The following is a 26,909-nucleotide window of genomic DNA, read 5'->3' on the forward strand; positions in this document are numbered from 1 at the left end:
TTACTACTGGTGCAATAGGCAGGAAAAAGAAAGAAATGAGGATTGAAAAGGGAGAAGCAAAACTGTCTCTCCTTGCAGATGACATAGTTACCTACATAGAAACTCAAGGAGTTTACAAAGTAATTATCAGAAGCAACAGGTAAATTTAGCAAGGTTGCAAGATAAAAGACTATACAAAAATCAATTGTAATTCATATTAGAAGCAAAGGACTGAAAAACTAAATTAAAAAAATAATTTCATTTACAAGGGAATGAAGACACAAAATACTTGAAGCAAATTTAACAAAAGAGGTATAAAACCTCTATTCCAAGAAATCTAAAATATCACTGAAAGAAATTACAGAAAGTTTAAATAAATGGAAAGATATATTATGATCATGTATCGAAAGACAATTCTCCCTAAGTTTAATACAATGCTAATCATAATCCTGGTAGGCATTTTTTTCCTAAAAAAGAGAACTGAAAATCTAATTCTATAATTTATGTGGAAACTCAGAAGGACAGATTTGTTAAGATAAAGGAAAAATAAAATTAGATGGAGTCACTCAATAGATGGGTCAGGGTAACACACCAAATGAGGAACATGTTGACTACAAAATCCAAACAGGCCCACTAGGCATTGTGCCTGTTCTCTTGGTTATAGGAGTGGCGAGGTGGAACAACTTATCTATCACCTTCGTATAAATATCTTGACATGCCTCTTATCACAGGATGTTTAGAAATTTCACTAAGGTCCCTGAATTTTAGTCAGATTGATTTCCCATTCTCTGAGAAGCAAATGTCTTACCAATAAGTCCAGAACAGTTGCTCACTAGGTCCAGTCAGCATAACGTCATCAATATAATGGACCAGTGTAGTATCTTATGGAAGGATAAGAAGGCTATTAAGATCCCTGCTAACTAAAGTGTGACACAGAGCTGGAGAACTGACATAACCCTGAGGCAAGACAGTGAAAGTGTACTGCTGGCCTTGCCAGCCGAAAGCAAACTGCTTCCAGGGAAACTTATGGACAGGTACGAAGAAAAAGGCACTAGCCAGATCAATAGCTGTACACTAGGTGCCAAATAATGTTAATTTGCTCAACCAATGAAACCACAACTGGTGCAGAAGCTGTAACAGGAGTCACATGAAGGATCACAATAAAGAATAATAATTGAGCCGGGCGCGGTGTCTCAAGCCTGTAATCCCAGCACTGTGGGAGGCCGAGACGGGTGGATCACGAGGTCAAGAGATCGAGACCATCCTGGTCAACATGGTGAAACCCCGTCTCTACTAAAAATACAAAAAATCAGCTGGGCATGGTGTCGCGTGCCTGTAATCCCAGCTACTCAGGAGGCTGAGGCAGGAGAATTGCCTGAACCCAGGAGGCGGAGGTTGCGGTGAGCCGAGATCGTGCCATTGCACTCCAGCCTGGGTAACAAGAGCGAAGCTCCGTCTCAAAAAAAAAAAAATAATAATTAATGAATTATAATCAAATATAAATTCATGAGCCCACAATGATGCAAATAATTAAATGAATATGCAAAATGAATAAACACACATTTATTTATGTACAGATTAGAAAGTTCTTCCTTAACTATAAGGAAGTGCCAAGTAATTAAAATAAAAAGAATGAATGCTAAACCCAGAAGGTGAGGTTGCATAAAAATATAGGATATTTACATAATGTCAAATTATCTTCCACAATTTACTTATTAATAACAAAGGGAAAAATAATTTTAATGGGGAATAATCCAGAAGACACCACATTACCCAAGTGGTCAGTTAACATCATCATTTCACCAAAATTGTATACTTTTAATGTAAGGCAGAGCGGACACAACTTTATTTTGGGCTATTCCTGCAAAAAATGCATAGGGTTAAATTAATCATGAGGCAACATTAGACAAATTGAGTAACAGTTAACAAGTAATTATACTTTTCAAAAACATCAAGGCAAAGAAACACTAGAAATCCTAAGGAACTACTCCAGATTAAGGAGACTAAAGGGACATGACAACCAGACAGAATGTGTGATCTATCTGTATGAGGAAAAAAACTACAAAGAATATTATTGAGTCAACTGCTCAAATCTGAATACAGATGGAGATCAGATAATACACTGAATAAATACTATACTTCTCAATTTTGATAATTGCACTGTAGTAAAAAGAATGCCATCATTCTTAGAAAATACAGAAGTACTCAGGAGTAAAAGACCATATCTCTAATTATTAACAAAGACTTCAAAAATATTTAATATCCTCTTGTGAAGCCATAAGCCATTTTTGAGGAAATACTGCTAAAAACTGACATTAACATACCAGAGTATGATACCAGGTTTTATTTTAAAATTTGACACACACGCACATATAAAGTAACCTCAGGTCCTCTTGTCTATGTGTGGTAGGGGGAGTGGGGAAAGAGGGAAGGGGACAAGGGATGAGCAAGCAGGAGAGACTATGAATCAAAGAGAGAATGTTTAATTCTGGATCAAAGGCATATGAGAATTCTTTATATCATTCTGGCAACTTTCCAGTAAATCTGACATTGTACCAAAACAAAACTTCTTTTATTTTACCATATAAAATGAGTAGTTTCAACGATCAGCTGTTCGTTTTTTATACCGTTAATTCCATATACAGATGCTCATCAACATATGATGTTATATCCTAATAATTCCACTGTAAGTCAAACATAGAAGTCAAAGATGCATTTTAAATACCTAACCTACTGAACATCACAGCTTAGCCTAGCCTACATGAAACGTGCTCAGAGCACTCAGATTAGTACAAAATCATCTAACACAAAGCCTTTATGTAATTTATTAAATATTGTTCTGAAAGTGAAAATCAATGACTATGGATTCTCGTAGTACACTTTCTACTGAATGCATATTTCTTTGCTATCTTCTTAAAGGTGAAGAAGTGTAAATTAAATCGTAAGTTGAAGCCTGTCTGTAACATCTATTCAAATGTCATGATGCTGTGGTATTCAGCTAGAATTTAAAACACAGCACTGTTTTCAAAAGTATATCCTATTTTGTTATTCATCAAAGTTAACTAAAGTATCTATTATTTTCTACTGGTTTTACTAGAAATAAAATGCCAGAACAACAGACAATTATGTTTTTGTTAAATATACTACCTTTTTCACTTAAATTATAGTTGCAAGAGTTAAAACACAACAGAATATAATTCTACACTGAGAAAAAGAAGAAAACAAATCAAGATCTTAAGACTTTTTTTTAACACAAACTGAGATTTAATGACATTACATCTTACAGATATATAGGCTATCTTTGAGGAGATATTATTACATGTTATGACATTAAGCCCTGAGTACGACACTAGGTTATGTTTTAAGTTAATAAGTTGAAAAAGTATACAGTGAAAATATTCTCCTTTATATTGCACAGGATTTATTATTAGTATTCTGTAGCTTACAATTTCCTACTACCCAGAAACTCCATCAAATTTGTATGCAAATAAATAACAGAAATGACAACTTCCATTTAAGTTGGCTTTTGGAAAACAAAAACTATCTACATTTAATAATCTACTTGACTAGTATTATTAATAGTAAGGGCCTACAGTAAGGTCCGTGATCATCAAAATGGACACTTCCTACTTTCAAAGGCAAAACGTTAAGTGTTTTAAGATTAGAGAAGTCACTGATATTGAAAGAATGCCAAAAATCCCAAATTGACAAATTATTAGGTATTTCAATGTACATAAAATGAAACATATAAAATAGTCCTGAAAAGTAAAATGGCTAGCCGGTTTCAAAAAAATTTCTAGGATGCATTTAAAGACCAGATAATTCTACTGTTCCAAAGCATAAAAAAAGACTAGAAAGATTTTGACTATATTTATGAAGCAAGCATAACATTGATACAAAAAAGAAAACTGTATACCATTTTTAGTTATGACTCTCAATGTAAAAATCCTAACTGAAATAGTACTAGTGAACTAAACCCATCAGTATAATTAAAAAAATAATATATCACAACTAAGTGGGGTTTATTACACAATGTAAAGTTGGTTCAATAATAGTCAATCTTTTAATAAAATTCATTATCATATAGAACTAAAGAGTTTAATTAGATTGTGGTTGGCCAACTATGGGCAGCAGGCTGGCTGCCTGTTATTGTAAATAAAACTTTGCTGGAACACAACCACACTCATTTTTTTACATATTATTTATGGCTACTTCTCCACTACAACAGCAGAGCTAAATAGATGCAACAAAGACTATCATTCATAAACTGAAAATATTTATTATCTGACCCTTTAAGAAAGTTTACTGATGCCTGCATTGGATAATTATCTTCACAGATGTCTCAAAATATGTAACAAAATGCAAGGATTGTTTGGAATTTTCTCAGTTCCTAGAACAGTTCTCTTTGTAACCATCTATTTGCTATGTCTAATAAATAAAAAGTAAGTGAAAAAAGGTTTTCCTTTTTTATTACACATTAACTGAAAGGCCAAGTAAAATAGCAAGACCTTTATTTTTTCATGATTAAAATTTGTAAAACACATTATGTGATGGTAAAATTTTCCTGTACATATTAAGTAAAAAAAAAACACAAGCAAGTACAGAACAGTATGTATATTAGCAGTTGTATGAAAAAAGGGGGGATATATATTTCTACTTGCTAGTAAATTCATAAAAAATGATCTCTGTAAAGATCACAAAAAAACTAAAAACAACACTTACTTGAGTTTTGGTAGGATCTGGTAAGATGGGGGATGTGGTAGACAGGAGAAATTCATTTCATATTTTTTATATACTCTATGATTTTTTGAACAACGTGAATGTATTACTAACTTCCCAAATAACCTACACAACTCAAATAGATTTATAAAAATAATATAGTATTCTTTGTGGTTTGAACATTTTATAAATTATAAATGGATTGCCTTTCCTATATAACAGGAATGAAATCTGATTAAAGGTAAGAGACAGATAAGTCATTTTGTTGACATGGTCAGGTATTACAGCAGTTTGACCTTTTTGTTTACTGTCCCTAAATTTATGATTTTATACTTAACTTTCATAGATTCTGGGCCTGATGAAAACAAAACTGTATTGTTCCCTCCAAATAATGATGATTCTATTAATTCCTTTTACTTATAATAAATAAATACATACCATTATCTTCTTCAATTCCAACAGGGCCTGCTTGAGGAGTCTCCCCATTCTTCAAACAATTATGGATGTATGTTGCCTTCCACCTGGCATACTTCCTGTGTTTCACATTCTAAAAGAGAGCATTTTTATATCAACATTGGGCTATGGTAAAGAAGTAAAAAGTAAACATTTATAATGACCTATATCATATTTCTGAGATAAAAATTATTTTGGTAGATTACAGCTCTGAAACTGGCACTCTCCCCACCCTACTGACAGACTTCATGAAAAGCTACTGTCCTCAAAACAGATGCCCAGTTCTCTTTTATCGTTTAACATTTCAGAAAGGATCTACAATGGAAAAACAGGAGTGTCCTTCCAGCAAAAATTGCAACTCTTCTGCATAGGGGAAACATAGGCTAAAGTAGAATTCTAACACTAAATATAAAAGTAACAACAGATTGAATTATTTTCACTAAAGACAAAAAAAAAGATCTGTACAAATCTAGAAAAAAATAAAAAGAAAAATAAGATGATGTAGTGGTTAAAGCAAATACTAGACTGATAGGCAGGTAAATCTGACTTTTTAGCTAGTTACATGCTGGTTAACAGCTCTGAACCTCAACTATCCTGATTCTAAAAAGGAAAAAATAATACTTCATTGAGTTGTAAGAAGAACTGAAAAGATCATGGAGAACCTGTTAGTTGCCTCTTCTTCTGTGCCTTAAAACTAATGTTACATGCTGTAAGATAAAAATTTGCTTTAAAAAATGCAGATGCTAATAATTTTTAGTTTATATTTTCAACTGCCCTTTATTGTCACATCGTTATCACCTGGGAACTTGTTAGAAATGCAGAATCTTCAAGCCCATCCCAGATCTACTGAACTCAATCTGTAAGTGCCAGCCTGCATCTACACTACAAGACTCTAGGTGATTTATATGCATATTAGAGTTTGACAGCAAACGGAGTTTTACTACTTGAAAACAACTACAATAGAAATAGAGGGCTGGACACAGTGGCTCATGCCTACAATCCTAGCACTTTGGGAGGCTAAGGAGAGGGGAATGCCTGAGCTCAGGAGTCGGAGATCAGCCTGGCCAACATGGTGAAACACTGTCTATGAAAAATACAAAAAAAATTAGTTGGGCATGGTGGCAAACACTTCTAATTACAGCTATTCAGAGGCTGAAGCATGAGAATTGCTTGAACCCAGGAGGCAGAAGTTGCAGTGAGAAGAGATTGCACCACTGTACCAGCCCGGGTGACACAGATTGTACCTCTTCCTCACTAAAAAAAAAAAAAAAAAAGAAATAGAGCAGCCTTTTGCAAAGATCCAACTAAGCCATCAGTAAGTACAAATGCAAATGCAGCACATGGTCCAGATACTTAGTTGAGTATTCTATAACGCAAGTCTCCAAATACCACCACAGGTAACTTCTGCACAGAAACCTAAAAAAATTAACCCTTAAGTTACTGAATTTGTATCACACTTCCCTTTTCTTATCAAACTCCTCTTACATATGTAATTAAAAAATCTATACATTGATTCTGATTTTCTTCCAAGTATGACATTTTGCTCCATTTCACAAACAAGCTTTCCAACAGAAGTATCCACATTTAAAGTCTTTACTTCTTCACTATTTAGTCCACTCTGGTGGGTGGGGAGGGCATATTTCTTTTCTGTTTAGTTCATTTTTTCCAGTAACACAAAAGGTCAGATAATTTGAATATGCCTATGTCTTTTACTGGTAGGGAGCCCACATGTTCCAGCTGATACCCCACTTAAGATGTCAGTTCACTTGAGGAGTTGCTCTTGCTACTATCAACTGCCTCGTCCACAATAGAAAATCCCAAGGGACACTTTTCAGGTACCATCTAACTAAGCTGCTAAACTCTCTAAATATATTAAACCCTGGACTATGCCAATCTTTGTGAAACATTCTCTATCTCTGGTTTTTATGACACTCTATTCTTTTGGTTTCTCTCCTATCTCCTTTGGCTCCTAATCCTCTAGCTAACCTTCAAATAATTTTAAATACTCTGTCCTAGCAGAGACTGCAAAATAGTTGGTGTGATCAATAATAACTCACATATAATTTTAAATATGAATTATATTTTGTATATTCAAATACTGGAAAAGTTACAGAACAGCCAAATTTCTAACTTCTCTTTAAAAAAATGAAAGCTCTGGGCCCACGTTTATTTAGCAATTATCTGAGCTGAATGAATAGAAGCAGTTCCCTTCAGATAATGTATATTCATTCATTCCTTCTTCCCCCATCTCAAGTTCACATATCCTATCAGTTGCCATTTATTACCTCACAGTGGGCTGTCTTAACTCATTATACCACCTACAAGATTCCTACAAGCATCATGATCCTGCCATCTTAGCTTATACTTTTTACTTCTTCATATGCTTTCCCATAGCTTTAAATACTATTGATAAATTTATTATCCTTAAATTTATGTATCTAGCCAGAATCTGCTTCGACAAATATCCAACTATGTGACATCACCACATGGGATGTCTCACATACAATTAAAATTAAAACTATTTTTTGGATTCCCCTACCATGTTTCCTTCCCTTGGGAACTTCACTCTCAAGTAAATGGGAAGAGTCATTTTTAACAGCTCTCCCTATCCTTTGCATCTCTCCTCACTCTCTCACCTAATTCACCAAGAATCCAGCTGATTTTCCTTTTGAAACATACCTTGATTGGTCTTCATCTTCCCCTTTTCTCTGCAATAGCCCCCTAATTCCCAATTTCTATTTTTGCCCTAGCCCCGACCACATCTTCCTTATCTAGTACTCCTGAGCACGGCGATCTTTCAAAAACATAAATCCACTCAGGTCAATCTTTTCAGTGGCTTCCTAATTCATTTAAAATGTAAAATAAACTCTGACTTGGGCTACAAGGGTCTACTCTGCCTGGTTCTTGATTGTCCCACTTCCTCTCTATAGCCCTATCCCATTCACTGACTACCATCCAGCTATGCATTTATTTTTTCTGTTACTACACATGCCATGGCCCACACAACCTGTTTTCTCAGCCTGCTGCCTTTTTCCTTCCTTACCCACCGAACTCACCCCTACTCAGCTCATTCCTCATTATGCCAGATTAAATGCCAGTTCCTCAGAAAGGTTTTCCTGAGGTTTCCAATCTAAGGTCAGACTCTCCAGTAATCTTACATCTTTTTTTTTAATTAACAATATTTATAATTGTTTAAAATTATATATATAAAAGAATGCTTACAAAGTATCCTCTCCTGACCCTCAAAACACCCACATACCTTACAATAAAAGTTCATTAGAAGCAGAGTCTATGTCTATCTGTTGTTTATACCAAACACGTGGCTTTGTGACCAGTATGCAGTAGCTGCTCAGGAGTATACACATCTCCAATGTATATAACTGGTTCTGATTGAAGTTTCTGTGGTAGTATAAGAGATCATTATTTCTGTGGTATATAAAGGACTACTGGACTTAGGAAGTTCTGCTACATTTATAATATAGTTAGAAGGGCTTGAAATTTCCGGTGTTTGTTTTAGACCTACAGAAACAGCAATATCTTATGGTTCACCTTTTTCTTCCTTTTTCATTTTTTCAGAGCAAAGAATACGTGCTAAAGCACTGACTTTTCCAAATTATTTTTAACTTCAAAATCCTGAGCAATTGGAATTGAAGGGCTACAAATGCTGGATTCGTATCAGATTTGAGTCTTTACATTCGCATGTCCACTTTACTTCAGTATCTGCAAAATGATATTATTTAAAAATGTTCATTATTAACCTATGCTCCAGCAATGAAAACTAATGAAGGTAATTAATTACCCTAAATTTTTAGTGGTTTAAACTTTCCCTCTTTTGGGGAAAACATAAGATATGTATGGTTAACCTCAACATACTTTTAGGTTCTATAAAAGTATGCTCTTAACTAAGACTTTTAATTAGCAAGATGGGATATATAAAATAAGTTAATACATGATTTCCATCCTTAGGGAGGGAGCTAGTCATCTTGCTACGGATATGCAATTATAACAAAAGGAACTATTACTATAAAAACACATTTAGTAAGAAGTATTAAACTTGTTTTCCATAGTAAGTACATGGAACAGTTCAGAGAATAAAGAAAAACCAGAATAAGCTTATGGAAATGATACTTTAGTATGGCCATGCAGGATGGGTAAGATGTGAAAAAGTGGAAGGGATGAAATTCTGGAGAGAAGGAAACATACCAGCAAAGGTAGAAGTAAGGAAATATTTGGGGAATAAAGATAAATAAATCAATATGCCCTGGATAGAAGATACATATTAAATGTTAGTTGGATAAGTAAGATAAATCCAAGATAAGATTAAAGTCTTGGACTGACATCTTTATAGCATTCTGTAGGTTATGAAGCATTTCAACACATTTTTTTCTTACTTCTTCCTCAGGACCTTGAAATTTGGGCAGGTCACATTTTACTCACAATAAGGCTTTGAGACATTAGAGGACTGGCTCAATGTAAATACAGTTTAATCTGGCATTCAATGCCCTCTACATTGTGGACACTCAGTCTTATTTCCATTTCCCTCAACCAAGATTGGATTCCTGTCTTACCTGCATTTTCTCATGCTATTCTCTCTTATCTAATATGGCTCCCCTTTCTGCCCAGTCTCCTTGTCTCCAAGGCTAAGTGCAAATGTTTACTCCCTATGAAGCACCCTCATTTCGAGTAAGTCAACAGTTATTTATTATTTACTCAAGTCAGGTACTATGCTAAGTGCTGGGGATATATGAGATGAATGAGTGAAGCATGAGCTTTAGAGTCTAATGTGAAACCAGACAGTAACTGCCATCCCTAAATGTGTCATGTGTCTTATCTGGAGTCCCTTATTTCTCCATCCTTCTTTCTTGGGATTCTATAATCCTATCATTTTAGAGATGAAGAAATGTCATTATAAAAGTAAAGTAATTTACTGAAAAGTCATACTGTTTTAGTAGTAAAGTTAGCCACTCAATTCTGGTCTACCTTGGTAAACTACAATTACCACACTGCAATTTGCAATTCAGATGAAAATATATTAAACAACAGAAATAAGCCTTAAAGGTCAACTACTTAATGTTTATCAATGCAGAACGTACCTTTTGGTAGTTACAAAGAAGACTGTTTCAAAAGTAAATAAATTTCTAAAGAAGGTTTTAACTGCTTTGAGGGTCTTTAAAATTAAGACAAATTTTCTTCAATCTGAAATAATTTAATCCTGTCTAAAAGACTTAGTGGAAAAGTTGTAGTAATTTTGGAAGGTTCCTTCAGCCCTCATACCCAAGTATGAGCAGTGTGGAGAAGTTTAAACCAATTTGGGTTTCTGCATCAGTATGTGAAATTTAAGAAACTAAGCTGAAAAGAGTTACTTTTAGTAAAGTAACCTATTCGATTTTTATTTCATACTGTTTCCAAAACATCCCCATTCCTACAAACTGATGCATATACTATTTAGCAGAAAATTCTGGCAGTTGTAAATTAATTCACTTTCCAATGTTGTTTTATTTAAAATAAAGGATGTAAAGGATGCTGGATATTAAACAATGTTTTAAAAGGAAATTTTCAATGTTTTAAAAGGAAATTTTAAGAGTTTCGTTAACTCCTTTTGGCTGATTAGACATCCTTTCTGGGAAACAGGAACTGCGAAAAGAACTTTTACTTTTGTCCCTGGCCTCTAAGTTCCTGTTTTTTAACTGGATTGATGAGAATCACTGACAACTGCAAATTTTGGCCACTAGAATTAGCATGAATTTTCATTTATTTATTTTATAATGTTTTATTTTTATTTTTGAGATGGACTATCGCTCTGTTGCCCAGGTTGGAGTGCAACCTTCACCTCCTGGGTTCAAGTAATTCTCCTGCCTTAGGCTTCTGAGTAGTTGAGATTACAGGCGCACGCCAACACACCTAATTTTTGTATTTTTAGTAGAGACAGGGTTTCACCATGTTGGTCAGGCTGGTCTCAAACTCCTGACCTTGTGATCTACCCATCTCAGCCTCCCAAAGTGCTGGGATTACAGGTGTGAGCCATCATGCCCAGCCTTCACTCAATTTTTAAATCATTTGCTATACTGAAGCATAACTGGTTAGAGACTGGCAACCATAGGCTGGAGCAGGAATTTTCAAACCTATTGCCTATAAGAATCACAAGAGTGTAATAATGAATTCCTGGCTAGAACTATGAAAAATATGATATAAATTATTCTCTATCAGCATACCAGAAGGTCACCTTGAAAGATAAAGTTTTATATTAGCTGTCTCTAACTAATTATTCCTTTTTGATTTTATCTTAAATCCATCCTAGGAAAGTTTTTAATCACCACAACGCACTGCAACAGCTTTTGACAAGGTTACAGATTACTTCTACATTGCTATTAGGTTGGTGTGAAAGTAACTGCGGTTTTTGCCACCTAAATTCAAGGCTTACATATCATCTTCCTTGACCCCTATCACCATGAATCAGTGTTTATTTCCCACCCCATTCCTTGATGTCCCCCTTTACACTTACTTTCCTGGTTATCAAGACCTCCTGGTTTTCCTTTTCCCTTGCCACCCCTCCTTCTGTCCTTTATACTGGTTCTTTTTTATGTTCCAATGTCAGGAGTACCCCAGGCTTCAGCTCTTGGATTCCCTGTCTCCTCCTCTTTCTATACTTGATGATGTCATAGAGTCTAATGGCTTTAAATATACTACCTTTAAATACCATGAGGTGTATTTGCTGCCAACTTCCATATTTATATATTCTGAACCTTAGGATTTTGTATAAGTACACATCCAATTCCATATTTCTCCTGTATGTTTGATAAGCTCCTCCGAGTTCAAAACTAACTTCTGATTCCCCCCCCACAAGTCTATAAATTGCAACAATGGTTAAGTATAAGCTCACAGCTATCAGGTCCAACCCTTGGTCATTTTTGAGTTAAACGTATATTTTACACTCCACCAATGAATCTGTTAAATTATGTAGGCTCTACATTCAAAATATATCCAGAATCCAACCACTACTCTTCTGCAAACACTGGTCCTAGCAAGCATTATCTTTAATCTTGATTATTTAATGATGTACTAATGAGCTTGCCTTTTCCACTCTTGTCCATTACAGAAAGGAATAATACTTTAAAAAATACAAGTCAAATTTTATAAATTCTCTGTTTGAATCTTCCCCCCCGCAACCCCCATCCTCATCTCCTATCCTATCACTACTTCTCATTCTGGATTCTGCAACATTGTTCTTCTTGTTATTTCTCAAACAAGAATAGGTAGCTTGTACTGTCCCCAAAACATAGCATTTTCTCTTGCTTCTTCCTGGAACATCCCCCAAATTTCAAGCAAAAATGCAATACACATTTGCATGAGAATCCACAGCTTTCATAACACTTTCAAAGTAGTCAGTATTAAAATGGGATTAATAATCACTAAATCTGTGGCAACATCACAGATAATACATTTATACTTAGTCCCTCAACCTCCCAAGTTATTATATAAACAAGAGTTTCAAATAACTCCCAAAACTCTTGAGACATGGTATAATGAGAAATGCTAGAAAAAAACACATTAAACAAATTTATAATCAAAATGACTCAGATATTGAAATACAGTCACAGAGTACATGTATTTCCTGATATTTATTCAACATTTTTATCCTTTTATATTTTTCAAAGCACCTATAATTTCATCACACAAGTTTTAAAAAGGAGAGTAAAACTATACCCCCAAAATCATAACTATAACTTAATACACAAATACTCAAATGTAACTCCTCTATTTTTATCATAATATTGGAATATATGTTCCAAGCAGCCAAAAGATTTCCAAACAAGGTATGATCGGTAACCATATAATACTTAATATACTGGGGTAAGAAAAGAAACCGATGTTAATTATTTTTTGAAAAGAAAATAGAGTTAGTTCTCATCGAACTTAGAGAAAGTTTTAAAAATAGGACAAGATACTCTCACATATCTTCTCAGATTCTCCAACTATTTAATTTTTGTTTTATCAATTTATTGATATGTACAAAGGTATATAATTTATGTATATATAAAAATTTAAAAAATGTGTGTCTGTGTGTATTTTTTTTTCTTTTTCTTTTTTTCTGTACCATTTAAGAGTAAATTGAAGACAGTGTCCTCTTACCCCTTCACTGCACTTTCTAAAATCTAGGACAATATCAAAAATCAAAAAATTTAATACTTACACAACACTACTGTCTGATCCACAGTCCCAATAAAATCTGTCAATTATCTGAATTATGTCCTTTGTAGTTATTTCTCCTCCAGGCCCAGATATAATCTAAGGAGCATGATTACTGTTTCTTGACCTTGACATTTTAAAAAATACCAAGCTAGCGGTAAAATGTCTATCAATTTGTATGATGTCTCCTCATGATTAGGTTCCAGTTATACATTTTTGGCAGGATTATCACTGAAGCAATGTTTGTCTTTTTCAGTTCACATGATGTAGGCTGTCCCAATATTGGTGGTGTTAGGTTTAATGACTTGGCCTAAAGAGGTGTGTGACAGGTTTCTCATTATTGAATTACTATTTTCCTTTGAAATTAATAAGCAATTTGATGAGACATTCAGACAAGTAAATATACTTCTTTTCATCAAACTTTCCATTTACTACTTTTAAAGTCCGCTGATAATTTTCTAATTTTATCATTATTTGTATATTTATAGTTAGAATACTATGGGATAAAGAGCCTTCTCTGTATGTATGTATGTATTTGTAGGTATGTATGTATATATATATATATGTGTATGTATGTATCAGTCTGGATCTATACAGATTTTTAATTTATTCAATGAGTTATCCATTAATATCATTCTTAATTTTTATGCTCAAACTGTCCCTGGCTTGGACAATGGGAACCTTTCAAGTTGGCTTCTGGGTCCTGTGATTATGATAACACTTTCTTATTTTATGTCACAAGAAGGTCCAGCCTTATGTGTAGCTTTCCCTGACTCAGCCCTAGGTTAAGCACTTTTTATGAAAGTCCTGGTACCTCGTACAGATAATGGTACTTAAAATAGAAAATCAGGCAGTAGGGATGCTCATTGTGTGCTCACTGCTACTGGTTGCATCATTGCTCCTAGGAGAGCACAGAGATGCACAAACTATAGCATACATATAACATCTATATAAATACATCTATTCATCTAATGTAATATATTTAAAAGCATGAATAAGATTACAATTCCAACCTAACACCACAACACTAGTCTTCTCTCATTCCACATTGTAACTAAATTCCCCAAAAGTGAGAAAACTGTCTCCCTCAATATATTTAATCATTTGGTTTCTCCTAGAATACAGAGTAAGGCTTAAAACTGCCAACCCATACTAAGATAAACCAAACCTATAAGCAAAATAGTTCAATATTTAACTTCTGCAGTAAAACATACTTTGTGATACATATATCTTCAGTACACAATTTAACATTTTGACAAACAGATTAATATACCTGGGTAAATCATACTTCTATTTATATTCCCTTCCAAATCAACTTCCTTTGGTGTGTGTGTATTAACACACATACACACACATTTACATAAAGGGAATCATATAGTCTGTAATCTTCCAGCTGTTTTTTTGCTCAGCATAATGTCTACTAGATTTATTCACATTGTAGGCAGTACCAGTAGTCAGTTCCTTTTTGTATCTAACATCTCAATGTATTTAGCAGCCCTGTTGGTGGGCATCAGGGTTGTTTCTAGCTTTGGGCTATTATGAATAAACTTCCCATAAGCACTCCTGAACAAGTCTTTTTTTGGACATATGTTTTTATTTCTCTTGGATAAAAACCAGAAAAGGAATTGCTGGGTAAAACGGAGTACGTTTAGCATTTTAAAAAAATTGGCCAATTCTTTTCCTAAAGTAGTTATAATATAACATTTCCATCAAGCAATGTATGAAAGCTCTTGGTTTTTCACATTCTAGACAATAGTTTATCCAGCCACTCTTTATTCACGTTATTTTATTGATTTTTAAAACCATTCTACCAACGACTAACAAGCGGGTGTTGAAATTTCCAACTATGATTATAAATTTTTCCTTATTTTTCTTTTCTGTCAATTTTTGTTTCATATAATTTGAAAGTTTTATTAGATGCACAGATATTTGTAACTGTATTGTCTTCTTGATGAACTGACCCCTTTATTGTTATAAAATGTCCCCTTTTATCTCTAGTAACCCATCTTCTCAAAGTCTATTTTATCTATGGCCACTTGGGATTCTGTTTGCTTAGTACCCGCATTGAACATTTTCCCACATTTTCATTTTCAAAATATTTATCTGTTTGAAGAGTATCTCTTATATTTAAAAAACAAAACAAAACAAAACAAAAAAGAAAAACAACAGTATACAGTTAAGGCTTGCTTTAAAAAAAAACCTAGTCTGAAAACCTCTTAAAATTTGAGTGTTAGTCCATTAACAATTATGGTATGTATCAATATAGCAGTATTTGGGCCTAAAATTTGCTATGCGTTTTGTGTTGGTCCCACCTGTTTTTGTTTCCTTCTCCTTCTCTCCCTTCTTTAGGGTTTGCTAAATATATACATATAGTTAAAGTAATTTTTATAAATATAGTCATCTATCTTTTAAATAAATAAAAAATATATAGTCTTTTACATTTACCTCCATTACTATGTCCAGTGTTCTTCATTTCTTCCTGTAAATCAAATTCCTACTTGGTATCCTTTTCCTTCAGCCTAAAAAAATTACTTCCTTTTAGCTTCTCTTTAGTGCTTTGGAAGTTTAGTGCAGACCTGCTAGCAATGAATTAATTTCTCTAAAAATGTCTTTTTAAAACCTTCATTTTTTGAAGCACAGCCTTGCTGTATGCAGAATTCTGAGTTGATAGGGTTTTTGTTTATTTGTCTTTTTGTTTTAGATAAAGTTTCACTCTGTTGCCCAGGCTGGAGTGAAGTGGCATGATCTCAGCTCACTGCAACCTCTGCCTCCCGCCTCCTGCCTCCCGGGTTCAAGCAATTCTCTTGTCTCAGCCTCCTGAGTAGCTGGGATCACAGACACCCACTAACATGCCCAGCTAATTTTTGTATTTTTAATTGAGACGAGGTTTTTCCATGTTGGCCAGGCTGGTCTCGAACTCCTGACCTCAGGTGATCCACCCGGCCTTGTCCTCCCAAAGTGCTGGGATTACAGGCCTCAAGCCACCAGCCTGGCCTTGTTTTTTTTATTATTTTCAGCCCTTTAAATACATCATTTTACTATCTTCTGGCCTTCCATTTTTTAAAAAATGAGAAGTCAACTATTCCTCACAATATTGTTACCCTGTGAGTAATACATTGTTTCCCAAGGCTGCTTTTTCAAGATTTTCTCTTCCATCACTAGACTCAGTGGTTTGACTATAATGTTTCTAGGTATGATCTCCTTTGTATTAACATTACTGGTGTTCACTGTGCTTTTTGGATCTGTAGCAGCATTTTTACTCAATTTGGAAAATCTGTAGTCATTATTTCTTCAGATATCTTTTCGTACTCGCTTTCTTTCTACTTTCCTTATGGAACTCCAAATGTACACGTGAGACTCCCAAATTTAGTAGCAATAATACATAATGCTCATGAATAAGTTCATCTAAATATAAAGTAAATATATAAGCCAGATCAGTTTAGGATAGTTTCCATTAAAATTTTTATGTATTTGCTGACAACTTCTCTACACATAGCACACTAGAATATTATTAAAACAAATGGTTTAAACAGTATTATATGATAGAGCTATGCTTCAAGCTCAGCTTACAGGCAGAAACTAGCAATGCATACACATTTAGTACTTTGAATGGACCACATATACTGCCCTTTGTGTAGGTAAAAAAAACACCTTGTAACAGAAAAAGCATATTTAGCATATTTTTTTGAATGTAACCCTACTCTCTGATCCCCTTTCTGAAAACCCAAGTTTTCATCTTACACCCTAGTTCATAAAGACTTCCTAATTGGTCTCCTCAACTATGCTCCACACTATTGCCAGAATCTGCAAGAGCTAATTTTTTAAAGCACTTATATACTAGGCACTTTGCTAAAGGCTTTACACACATGTCCTCACCTATTTCCAGGACAACTTGACAAAACAGGTGTTACAATTTTTGTCATCTTACACATGTGGGAGCATAAGTTAACTTACCCAAAGTCCTGCAGTGATGGAGTGACAAAATAGAATTTTAGGCCGAATGCCTGTATTCTTAACTACTTCATACTAATACAGTATACACAAATACTTCATTCATTCACAACTGATTGATTAGATGCAAGACACTGTTCTTGGCAATTACTATACAAGTGAATACAAGACACATGGAATTTTTACTCTATTTATCTATTACTATGATAACTGCTAAGAATGAGACTTCCAGGATACAGTAAGAACATGAAAACCTAAAGCATGGTGTACATAAGGAATACATGCTTTTGTAATTAGAAAATTTCTCTGCTTTACCATGGTTTTCTAGGCTAACAACAATAAGACGTTGTTCAGTTTGAAACCTTCCAGTGCAGATGGATACCCTTAAACAGACTTACCTTCCTCACAGCCAGCTCTTCATGTGCATTATTGCCTCAGTAATTGTGCAGCCCTGTTTTTCAAGCAATGAGGACCATAACAGGATCCAAAAAGGATTTAGATCTGTGACAATCAAAACGTGGTACCAGAAACACTGCTGGTCTGCAAAACTGTTTACGAGTTTGTGACAAGATAGTACCGAAGCTGGATTTAGAAATATTTGAAACACATATAGCAAATTAGGCTGTATATCTATCTGTATGTCTTTTTAAAGTTTTTCTTTTGTAATTCATTTATTGCTTGCATTTATATTTCACAAAATAATCAGTCTGCAAAGGGTTGAAAATTAAAAAAAAAAAAAAAAAAAAAAAAAAAAAAAAAAAAAAAAAAAAAAAAAAAAAAAAAAAAAAAGGCTGAACCTTTATCACAGAGAGTTTGAGAAACATTGTCCTGGGCTATATATCTGGGGACAAAGTATTTTATATTTTTCTGACCTTCAGTTTTCTCACTATAATTCAGAGTTGTGAAAGGTGACACAAAATAAGGTGCCAAGTATAATGCCAGGCTAATGTTAGGTAGTGCCAGTGGATCCCTTTCCTATATTTCATCATTGATACATCATGTATCATCAGAGTTATTCCATTTCTCTTTCCAGGTTAGAACACAAGCTCAATGAAGGTGGAAAGCATTATATTGATCTAATTCCCTCAAATTAGCAGAAACTCCATAAATAAGGATAGTATTACCTTTCACCTGCAATTTTCATGTTCTATCTAATTTGGCAGTATTCAATCTCAACCAAAGATTATGAAGGAAAAACAGTAAAATGTTATTTGTTCCTCAAACACTGGTAGCAGTAAAATGAATGTAAAATACAATGAAAGGAAGCCCATCAGTAATATTGGCCACAAAAAGATTACATAAGATGCTACAGTAGAAAAAGAAAATATCATGTTGACTCTATAACTAAAACTGGGCACAAGAGAACCATAGTTTCTGTAACAACAGAGTTAGAAATTTACGTAACAGCAAATTTAATTAAAATGCTGCAATGGAATGATATAAAGCACAGCTAAAAGAGTTAAATACATATACCTAAGACAGATAACTGAGAAGTAGAACAGTGGAAGACAAAATATTAAAAAATAAACAAAAATGTTGAAGGACTAAGGAAAATAGACATTAGTTTTATAGAAGTATGAGTAATGACATGAAAGGAAAAAAAAATCAAAAAATGACCAAGAAAAGTATCACTGAGTAAATGAGATCTATTACATTTTAGAAAAATTATGAAATATCATAAGTTATGTATAAACAAGCATAAGGCATTTTTCCATCTACAGATTAAAAAATGAAACACTAACTACAGCAACTTTTGAAGCAGAAACTAATTAAGACAAAGTCCCTCCTTCAAGTACTGGCAATATCATTTATTCAAAAATACACTACACAAAGATGAAATCAATACAATCATAGTATAATATTCATAAAGTTAGAACTTTAAATAAAGGTGGGGGAGAGCTGAGAGAATGGAGAAATTCATGTAAGACCTAGAATAATGTAGGTGAGACTTGAAGAGAAGATAAAACTTAGGCAAAGCAGGCTAAAAACACAACATTTCCAAAGGAAATGAGAAGACAGTGAACAGCCTGGTTTACAAACAAAGTAGGACTGACAAATAGTGCCGCAAGTAGAGTACAGAGCATGACAGAAAACCTGGAAATCTGACAGAGGAGCTTGGACTTACAATGCCAGGAAATAAGAGGTCCCTGTAGGTTCTCTAATGACAGAAGGATGAATTGCAGGGAAAAAAAGATCAAAATAAGATGAATTAATTATGTAAATTGCATAATCCATCTTGTGGACCAGTGGCCTTTTTGAAAAGGGATGGAATTTTAAGTAAAAAGAACTTAATTAGAAGACCCCAAATCATCATGTACAGACAGCATACAGAAGGCTTCAGTTATTAAGGTTTTTTACATCTTGTATTAGTTTGTTTTCACTGCTACAAAGGAATACCTGATGTTGGCTAAGTGATACAGAAAAGAGGCTTCACAGTTCTGCAGGCTGCATAAGCATGGGACAAGCATCTGCTTGGCTTTTGGTGAGGCCCAGGGAGCTCTTACTCACGATGGACGGCAAAGGGAAGCCAGAGTGTCACAAGGCAGGAGAGGCAACAAGAGAGATACCAGGCTCTTATAAATTTTTATTTTTTGACAGACTTTCATTCTTATTACCCAGGCTGGAGTGTAATACCCTCATCTCGGCTCACTGCAACCTCTACTTCCCAGGTTCAAGTGATTCTCCTGCCTCAGCCTCCCAAGTAGCTGTGATTACAGGTGCCTGTCATCACACCCAGTTAATTTTTTGGATTTTTAGTAGAGACGAGGTTTCACCATGTTGGCCAGGCTGGCCTTGACCTCCTGACCTCAGGTGATCCACTGGCCTCAGTCTCCCAAAGTGTTGGGATTACAGGCATGAGCCACCATGAATGGCCGATGCCAGCCTCTTTTAAACCAGCAGCTCTCACATGAAATAACAGAGCGAGAACTCACTTATCATGGCGGGTGGCGGAGGGGGGCACCAAGCCATTCCTAAAAGGACCCCCCACCATGACCACCCCTCCCACCAGGCCTCACCACCAACATTGAGATCACATTTCAACATGAGATTGTGTGGGGCAAACATCCAAGCTATACAATTCAACCTCTTCTCCCCACTCCCCCAAATCTCATGTCCTTCTCACACTGCAAAATATAATAATCTCTTCCCAATATTCCCCTGAAATTTTAATTCATTTCATCATCAACTCAAAAGTCCAAAATCTCATCTAAGAATCAAGGCACATTCTTTCCACCTGTGAGCCTGTAAGATTAAAAACAAGTTCTTTACTTCTAAGATAGAATGGTGCTACAGGCATTGGGTAAGCATCCCCATCCTAAAAGGGAGAAATTGCCCCCAAAAAAGCACAATAGGTCCAACATAAGTCCAAGAACCAGCAGGGTAGACATTAAACCTCAAAGTTTCAAAATAATCCTTGACTCCATGACCAGCATCCAGGGCACACTGGTACAAATGGTGGCCTTGGACAGCTCTGCCCCTATGGCTTTACATGGTGCAGCCCCTGTGGGTTGAAGTTGAATGCCTGCATCTTTTCCAGGCTCAGGGTGCAAGCTGCCAGTGGCTCTACCATTCAGGTAAGTCTGGATGGTGGCAGCCCCACTCTTACAGCTCCTCTAAGCAGTGATCCAGGTGGGACTCTGTGTAGGGGCTCCAACCTCACATTTTCCCTCAGCACTGCCCTAGTAGGATCTCTTTGTGAAGACTCCTCCCTGAGGCAGGCTTCTGCTTGGGCATCCAGGCTTTCTCACACATCCTCGGAATTCTAGATGGAAGATGCCAAGCCTCCTTCACTCTTGCATTCTGTGCACTTGCAGACTTAACCCCACGTGGAAGCTGCCAAGGCTTATCGCTTATGCCCTCTAGAGCAGTGGCCCAAGCTATACCTGGGGCCCTCTGAGGCACAGATGGAACTAGAGCAGCTGGGATGCTGGGAGCAGTGTCTGCAGACTGTACAGGACAACAGGGCCTCTAGCCTGGCCCCTGAAATTATCTTTTCCTCCTAGGTCTCTGGGCTTGTGAAAGGAGGGGCTGCCTCAAAGATTTCTGAAATACCTTCAGAACCTTTTTTTCCACTGTCTTGCCAAAGTAGCACTTGGCTCCCTTTTACATGCAAATCTCTCTAGCAAGTAGTTGCTCCTCAGCCTGCTTGTATTCTCCAGAAAATGTTTTTTCCTTCTCTGTCACGTGGCTGGGCTGTTAATTTTCCAAATTTTTATGCACTGCTTCCCTTTTAAATATAAATTCCAAAACTTTTAAGTCATTTCTTTGCTCCCAATCTGATTGTAGGCTGTTAGAAACAGCTACACTACTGTTAAATGCTTTGCTGCTTAGACACTTCTTCCACCAGATAGCCTAGTTCATCATTCTTAAGTTTAACCTTCCACAAATCCTCACGGCACACACACAGTGCAGCCAAGCTCTTTGCTAATGTGTAACAAGGGTAACCTTTGCTTCAGCTCCCAATAAGTTTCTCACTTCCATCTGAGACTTCATCAGCCTGGCCTTCACTGTTCAAATTTCTACATGGTTTTTGGTTAAACCATTAAACCAGTCTCTAAGAAGCTCCAATCTTTCCCTCACCTTCCTTTCTTCTGAGCCCTCTAACCTCTTCCAATCTCTTCCTACTACCCAGTTCCAAAGTTTCTTTCACATCTTCAGGTATCTTTACAGTGACACTCCACTCCTGGTGCCAATTTTCCATATTAGTCTATTGGAATTGTTAAAAAAGACTATCTGAGGCTCATTATGTATAAAGAAATGAGGTGCATTTAACTTACAGTTCTGCAGGCCACACAAACATGACGCCAGCACCTCTTGGCTTCTGGTGAGGTCCAGGAAGCTTTTACTCATGACAGAAGGCAAAAAGGAGCCAGTATGTCATACGACAGGATGAGGAACAAGACAGATGCCAGGTTCTTTTAAACCAACAGCTCTCGCATGAACTAACAGAGCAGGAACTCACTTATTACCACAAGCAGGGCACTAAGCTTTTCATAAGAGATCTACCCCCGTGACCAAAACATAAATACACTTACTAATCCACATTGCTATGCTACCTGACATTTCTTCTTCCTCTTCCTAGCAGAAAATTTTTCTTTGCTGCTATAATTCTCAGTGGTAGAAAAAGTAAAATTATTTCTACTATCATTTATATAATGTATATAATTTGTTTCTTAACCTTCCTTTTGCAGCTTCTACCTAAAACTTTTTGTTTCTTTTTCTTTTGTCTGCTTTTCATTTTGTTCTTTATTCTTTTCGCATCACCTTGTGCATGCCCGAACATATAATTACAAACTGGCAGACTTGCAAAGGACCTCAGAGATCCTCTTGTCCAAAATTCCAATTTTACAGAGGAAAAAGAAAGTTCAGAGAAGTAATATGACTTCTTGGTTTTGAGTTCAGTGAGGACTACTCTGACAACTTTCTTTTCAGAACTGAGAGTGGACAACCATAAAAATCTTCTAACTTTAAAAAAATTAAAAATAATTGTCTTCACTACAAAGATGTTTAAATTAAAAGACAAATATACAAATAAAAATTATGTCCTTCCCCTGCCCATTTTGTTTTTATTTTGGATTTTAGTGTTTCTCAAAACACATTCTCTGAGAAGGAAAGCAACCAATTTTGAAGGAAGTTTCAGTTTTGTTAAAATGCTATGGAACATCAAGCAGTTAAATAACATCAGTGCCTTTCCTTATCAATGAACAAGCAGGTTACGGTGAGTCCTGAACTATATCTAAATATATCTAAAGAGTATATATTAAAAAAAAATCTGTCTACCTGAAATCTTCAAACTCATTGTTTTCTCACTTTTCTGTTTCCTGTCTTTGTCTCTACCAGTGTTTTCAAATTACACAATGAAACTAAAGTGGAAGTGTAAAGGAGTGTTGAGTTAAAACTGCTAAATGCTTTGAAGTAATCAGTTTATATCCACATTTTTTGGAACAACCCATCTTGTTATAGTTTTAGAAATAAACGTTACAATAGTTTCTGTCTTGTTTTAGGCATATAGTGCTTAAATCACAAGTAAATACAAGACCCACATGTTCTTAGACAACAATGAGGACCTGTGAGAGGGCTGATGCTGCTGACTACCTTGCTTATCCATATTTTTAAGGGCCAGTAAATACACAGCTGGAGTGTACTTCTCCCTATTCCACCTAAGAAAGCATTACTGAAAATTCCTGGCATTTTAAATCATTATTTTTTAAAAACTTAGATCTCACTAATCACCATGAAGACTCCATTTCTAGAAATGGAAAATGATGGAAAAAAATACAACACATTGAAAATAAGAGAAAACAAGTCTGAATAAGGCTGATCAAACTGGTTGACCTGAAGCATATGGATAGACTTACCAGTATATTCTTTACTTGGCTGACTTTATACATTTAGTCAACCTTAGTTCGTGGTCAGAAATCAGTTTACTAGCCATGTAAGGATAAGATCACTATAATATATTGGATATGAGAAAAGTTAGTATTTTGAGTGTCTAGCAATTTGTTCATTTTTACAAATGTACAAATGTGTATATACATACAATTTTTGCTGAAAGTGCCCTTTGTATGTTATAACTAACAAAGAGGTTAGTAAAAAGCACCTACATAATTACACATTAACTGTGTACATACACATTTTAAAATTTACATATGCAGGATTTATGAAAGGCCCAACAATATACTTTAGCCCAAAGCATATGACCACAGAGACATCCCTTTCCACTCTGGTCATATAAGGTTTAATTTCATCTTTCCATGCTATTCTAGACCCTTCCAATTAACTGGAATCCTTTATCCATCAACAAAGATGCTAGCTCCTACTTTATTCTAGCACCAGTGCAAGGCAAAGGGGCTTAGGGAGCAGGCTGGGTAGTGAGATGGCGGTAAAAAAAATTCCTTTCACCCTATTCTTTATCTAAACAAATCTCATCCCATCACTTCAATCTCTCTTGAAGCCTTCTCATTGGCCTCATTTATAGTTTTTGCCCTAGTTACTATGTTCAAAAACTAAGAAAGCTGGTTCTTCATTAATGGTAACGAAAAGTAAACTTAGATTTTTCTCCTGAAATACAGATCAATTACATATTTTATGTACGTGGAAGTGTTACGTATCCCTTAAGTGAAAAAAACCTATTGCTCCCTTAAGATTTCTGGAAATTTTGTTCTTCTTCCTATGACTATGACTTTACCTATTATCTGTGTTCACCACTGTTAGCAGTTATAACTTTAAAGGATTATGTGCTTGCTTCTGAAATACACAGGCGAATGTAGCTTCCCTAAGTAAGAACAAGGAGAGGGCAAGGAGAACACAATAAATCATGTGGCATTCTGATCTGCTACTTTGCCTTATCATGATCCTCTCCTCTGGTATCTTGAACTTCCATTCACATCTACAAATGTTTATTCACTTCTTCCTCCTACATTGTAAAAAAATAGATGTTTATCAAGGCTATTTATTTAGTTGTTTTCTCTCTCATTCAAAACAACCCACTTACTTAAAGGGTTTGTCTAATCTTGTAACTGAACTGTCCCCTTGAGGGAATGTGTTCTCTTTCTGGGTCCACGAGGGGGTGTAGTTTTAAGGGCAAAAATTTTCTAGTGCCATGCCCTCCCTCCCATCTCTCACCATCAGAGACATTTAATGGTTTATGTTTGCATTTCACGGGCACTGGGAGAAACTAAAGAGTCAATCACTCTAGTGGAAGTTCTAAGGAACTCCTTTTATTGGCTTAGGGTCTTGGAGAAGGTAGGGGTTCCTCCTAGGTTAAAAGTCCCCTTCTTCCACAGCCCCTCAGACTCCATGTTTGGGACCCCTTCCACAAACACTCCCTTCATGGAAGCTTTCTCTCTCCTGGATTTCCTCTCTGGAGTCCCCTTCCACACTCTCTCGTGGAAGCCTGTCTTCCCCTCCTAAACTCCATCTCTCTCATCCCTTCCACTCTGTGGGAGCTGCTTTCCTCTCCTGGATTCCATCTTTCTGGATTCTCTCACTCAGTGTGAGAGGAAATTTCCTTCTCTGGTTTTCCCCCTCTGGGAACCCTTCTCACTCATTGTGAGAGCAACTTTTCTTTCTCTCACAGAGTGAGAGATAGCTGTGTCTCTCCTTCTCCTTTTTCTCTCTCTAAATATATCACTTTCTACAAACACTTTTGAGTCTAGCGTTTACTGCGCACTGTGCCGTGGTCCGCTCTCTCATTCTTGAGAAGGCAGGAGACCAGGAACCTGGAAAAACATCTCTCAGGGAAGCTGAACACCTGAACCCCAATATAACACCCTCTACTTTGCTGTCTTTTGCTTATTTATTTTCAAGAGGCTTCTAGTGATTTCTTTTTGGCTGTCATACCTGCATCTCAAATTTCAAAATCTAAGTCTCAATATATTATTGTTTCTCAAATCAAAACAACTCATCATGTATGGTTCTCCACTTCTCAATTAATGTCCACAGTTAATCATCAACCATTTTTTGTTTGTTTTTGGTTTTTTTGTCAAATAGTTTCATAGTTTTCCCTCACTCCAGTTCACCGTACAGACTCCTATCATACAAAGCATCCCAAGGCATAGTTCTTTACTCAAAAATACAAATCAAAGATTGCAGGTCTTCTATCAAATATCCAACCTGGCTTATAACTTCTTCTAATCACAATTCTCACTATTCTCCTTCAACCACCTGGTACTCTCCAAAGTTCTACTGAATCACTCAAAGCTTTGCAACATGTCATATTTATATTACCTCTGTATCGCCACGTATTTAGCATAGTGCCTCACACTACTAAAACAGAGAAGAAAAGAAAATTTGGATCAGTAATAACAGGAGATGAAGTGAAAGGGAACTAAAAAGGTGGATCTGTAAGGCCATAAGAATATAAAAAGATAATACCCATTGAGTAACAGTTCAGATTTTCACACTCCAGGTATCAGTTCTCCTTCATACGACTCTGTATAAGTGTATAAAATATCTGAGTGCAGTGGCTCTAAATGGGCATTGCCCCATACCCTGGGGTCGGGCTGTTTTGAAGATATCTCAGGTAGTTTCTGGTTAGCTTAATTACTGGGAATTCCATTGGCAGTGTGTGGGTAAGGACCAAAATTGCTTCATGTTTTGAAATCAAAGAAATAGTCCCATTTAAAAAAATGTCCTTCATTTGTCATAACTTTGAAATGTCATATACAACTTTTATGCTGGCAAAGCCCCCGCTTGTAATCATTAAGAGTAGACAGTAACTCCATTTTGAATATAAACAAAAAATAACTTTTTACAGTTTTGCTATACAATCTTTTACAAAAATGTCTTATACACTGACTGTACTTTTTTTTGTTTGGGACTTTACTAAGAGCTACTCAACATTTTGAAAAAAAAAAAAAATCCCGGCCGGGCGCGGTGGCTCAAGCCTGTAATCCCAGCACTTTGGGAGGCCGAGGTGGGAGGATGACGAGGTCAAGAGATCGAGACCATCCTGGTCAACATGGTGAAACCCCGTCTCTACTAAACATACAAAAAATCAGCTGGGCATGGTGGCGCGTGCCTGTAATCCCAGCTACTCAGGAGGCTGAGGCAGGAGAATTGCCTGAACCTAGGAGGCGGAGGTTGCGGTGAGCTGAGATCGCGCCATTGCACTCCAG

General features: G+C 35.8%; 1 protein-coding gene across 1 annotated transcript in view; it reads right to left on the minus strand.

The window, feature by feature from the left end:
- The window catches only part of VTA1 (vesicle trafficking 1), a 68,618-nt gene that overhangs the window by 17,029 nt on the left and 24,680 nt on the right, over nucleotides 1-26,909 (minus strand). The window contains exon 5 of the mRNA XM_017530409.1: nucleotides 5,137-5,245. Coding sequence (XP_017385898.1) covers nucleotides 5,137-5,245 — 109 coding nt within the window. The remainder of the gene's footprint in view (nucleotides 1-5,136; nucleotides 5,246-26,909) is intronic.

The sequence above is a fragment of the Cebus imitator genome, unplaced genomic scaffold, assembly GCF_001604975.1.
Source record: "Cebus imitator isolate Cc_AM_T3 unplaced genomic scaffold, Cebus_imitator-1.0 Scaffold65, whole genome shotgun sequence".
In the NCBI taxonomy this organism is placed as follows: domain Eukaryota; kingdom Metazoa; phylum Chordata; class Mammalia; order Primates; family Cebidae; genus Cebus; species Cebus imitator.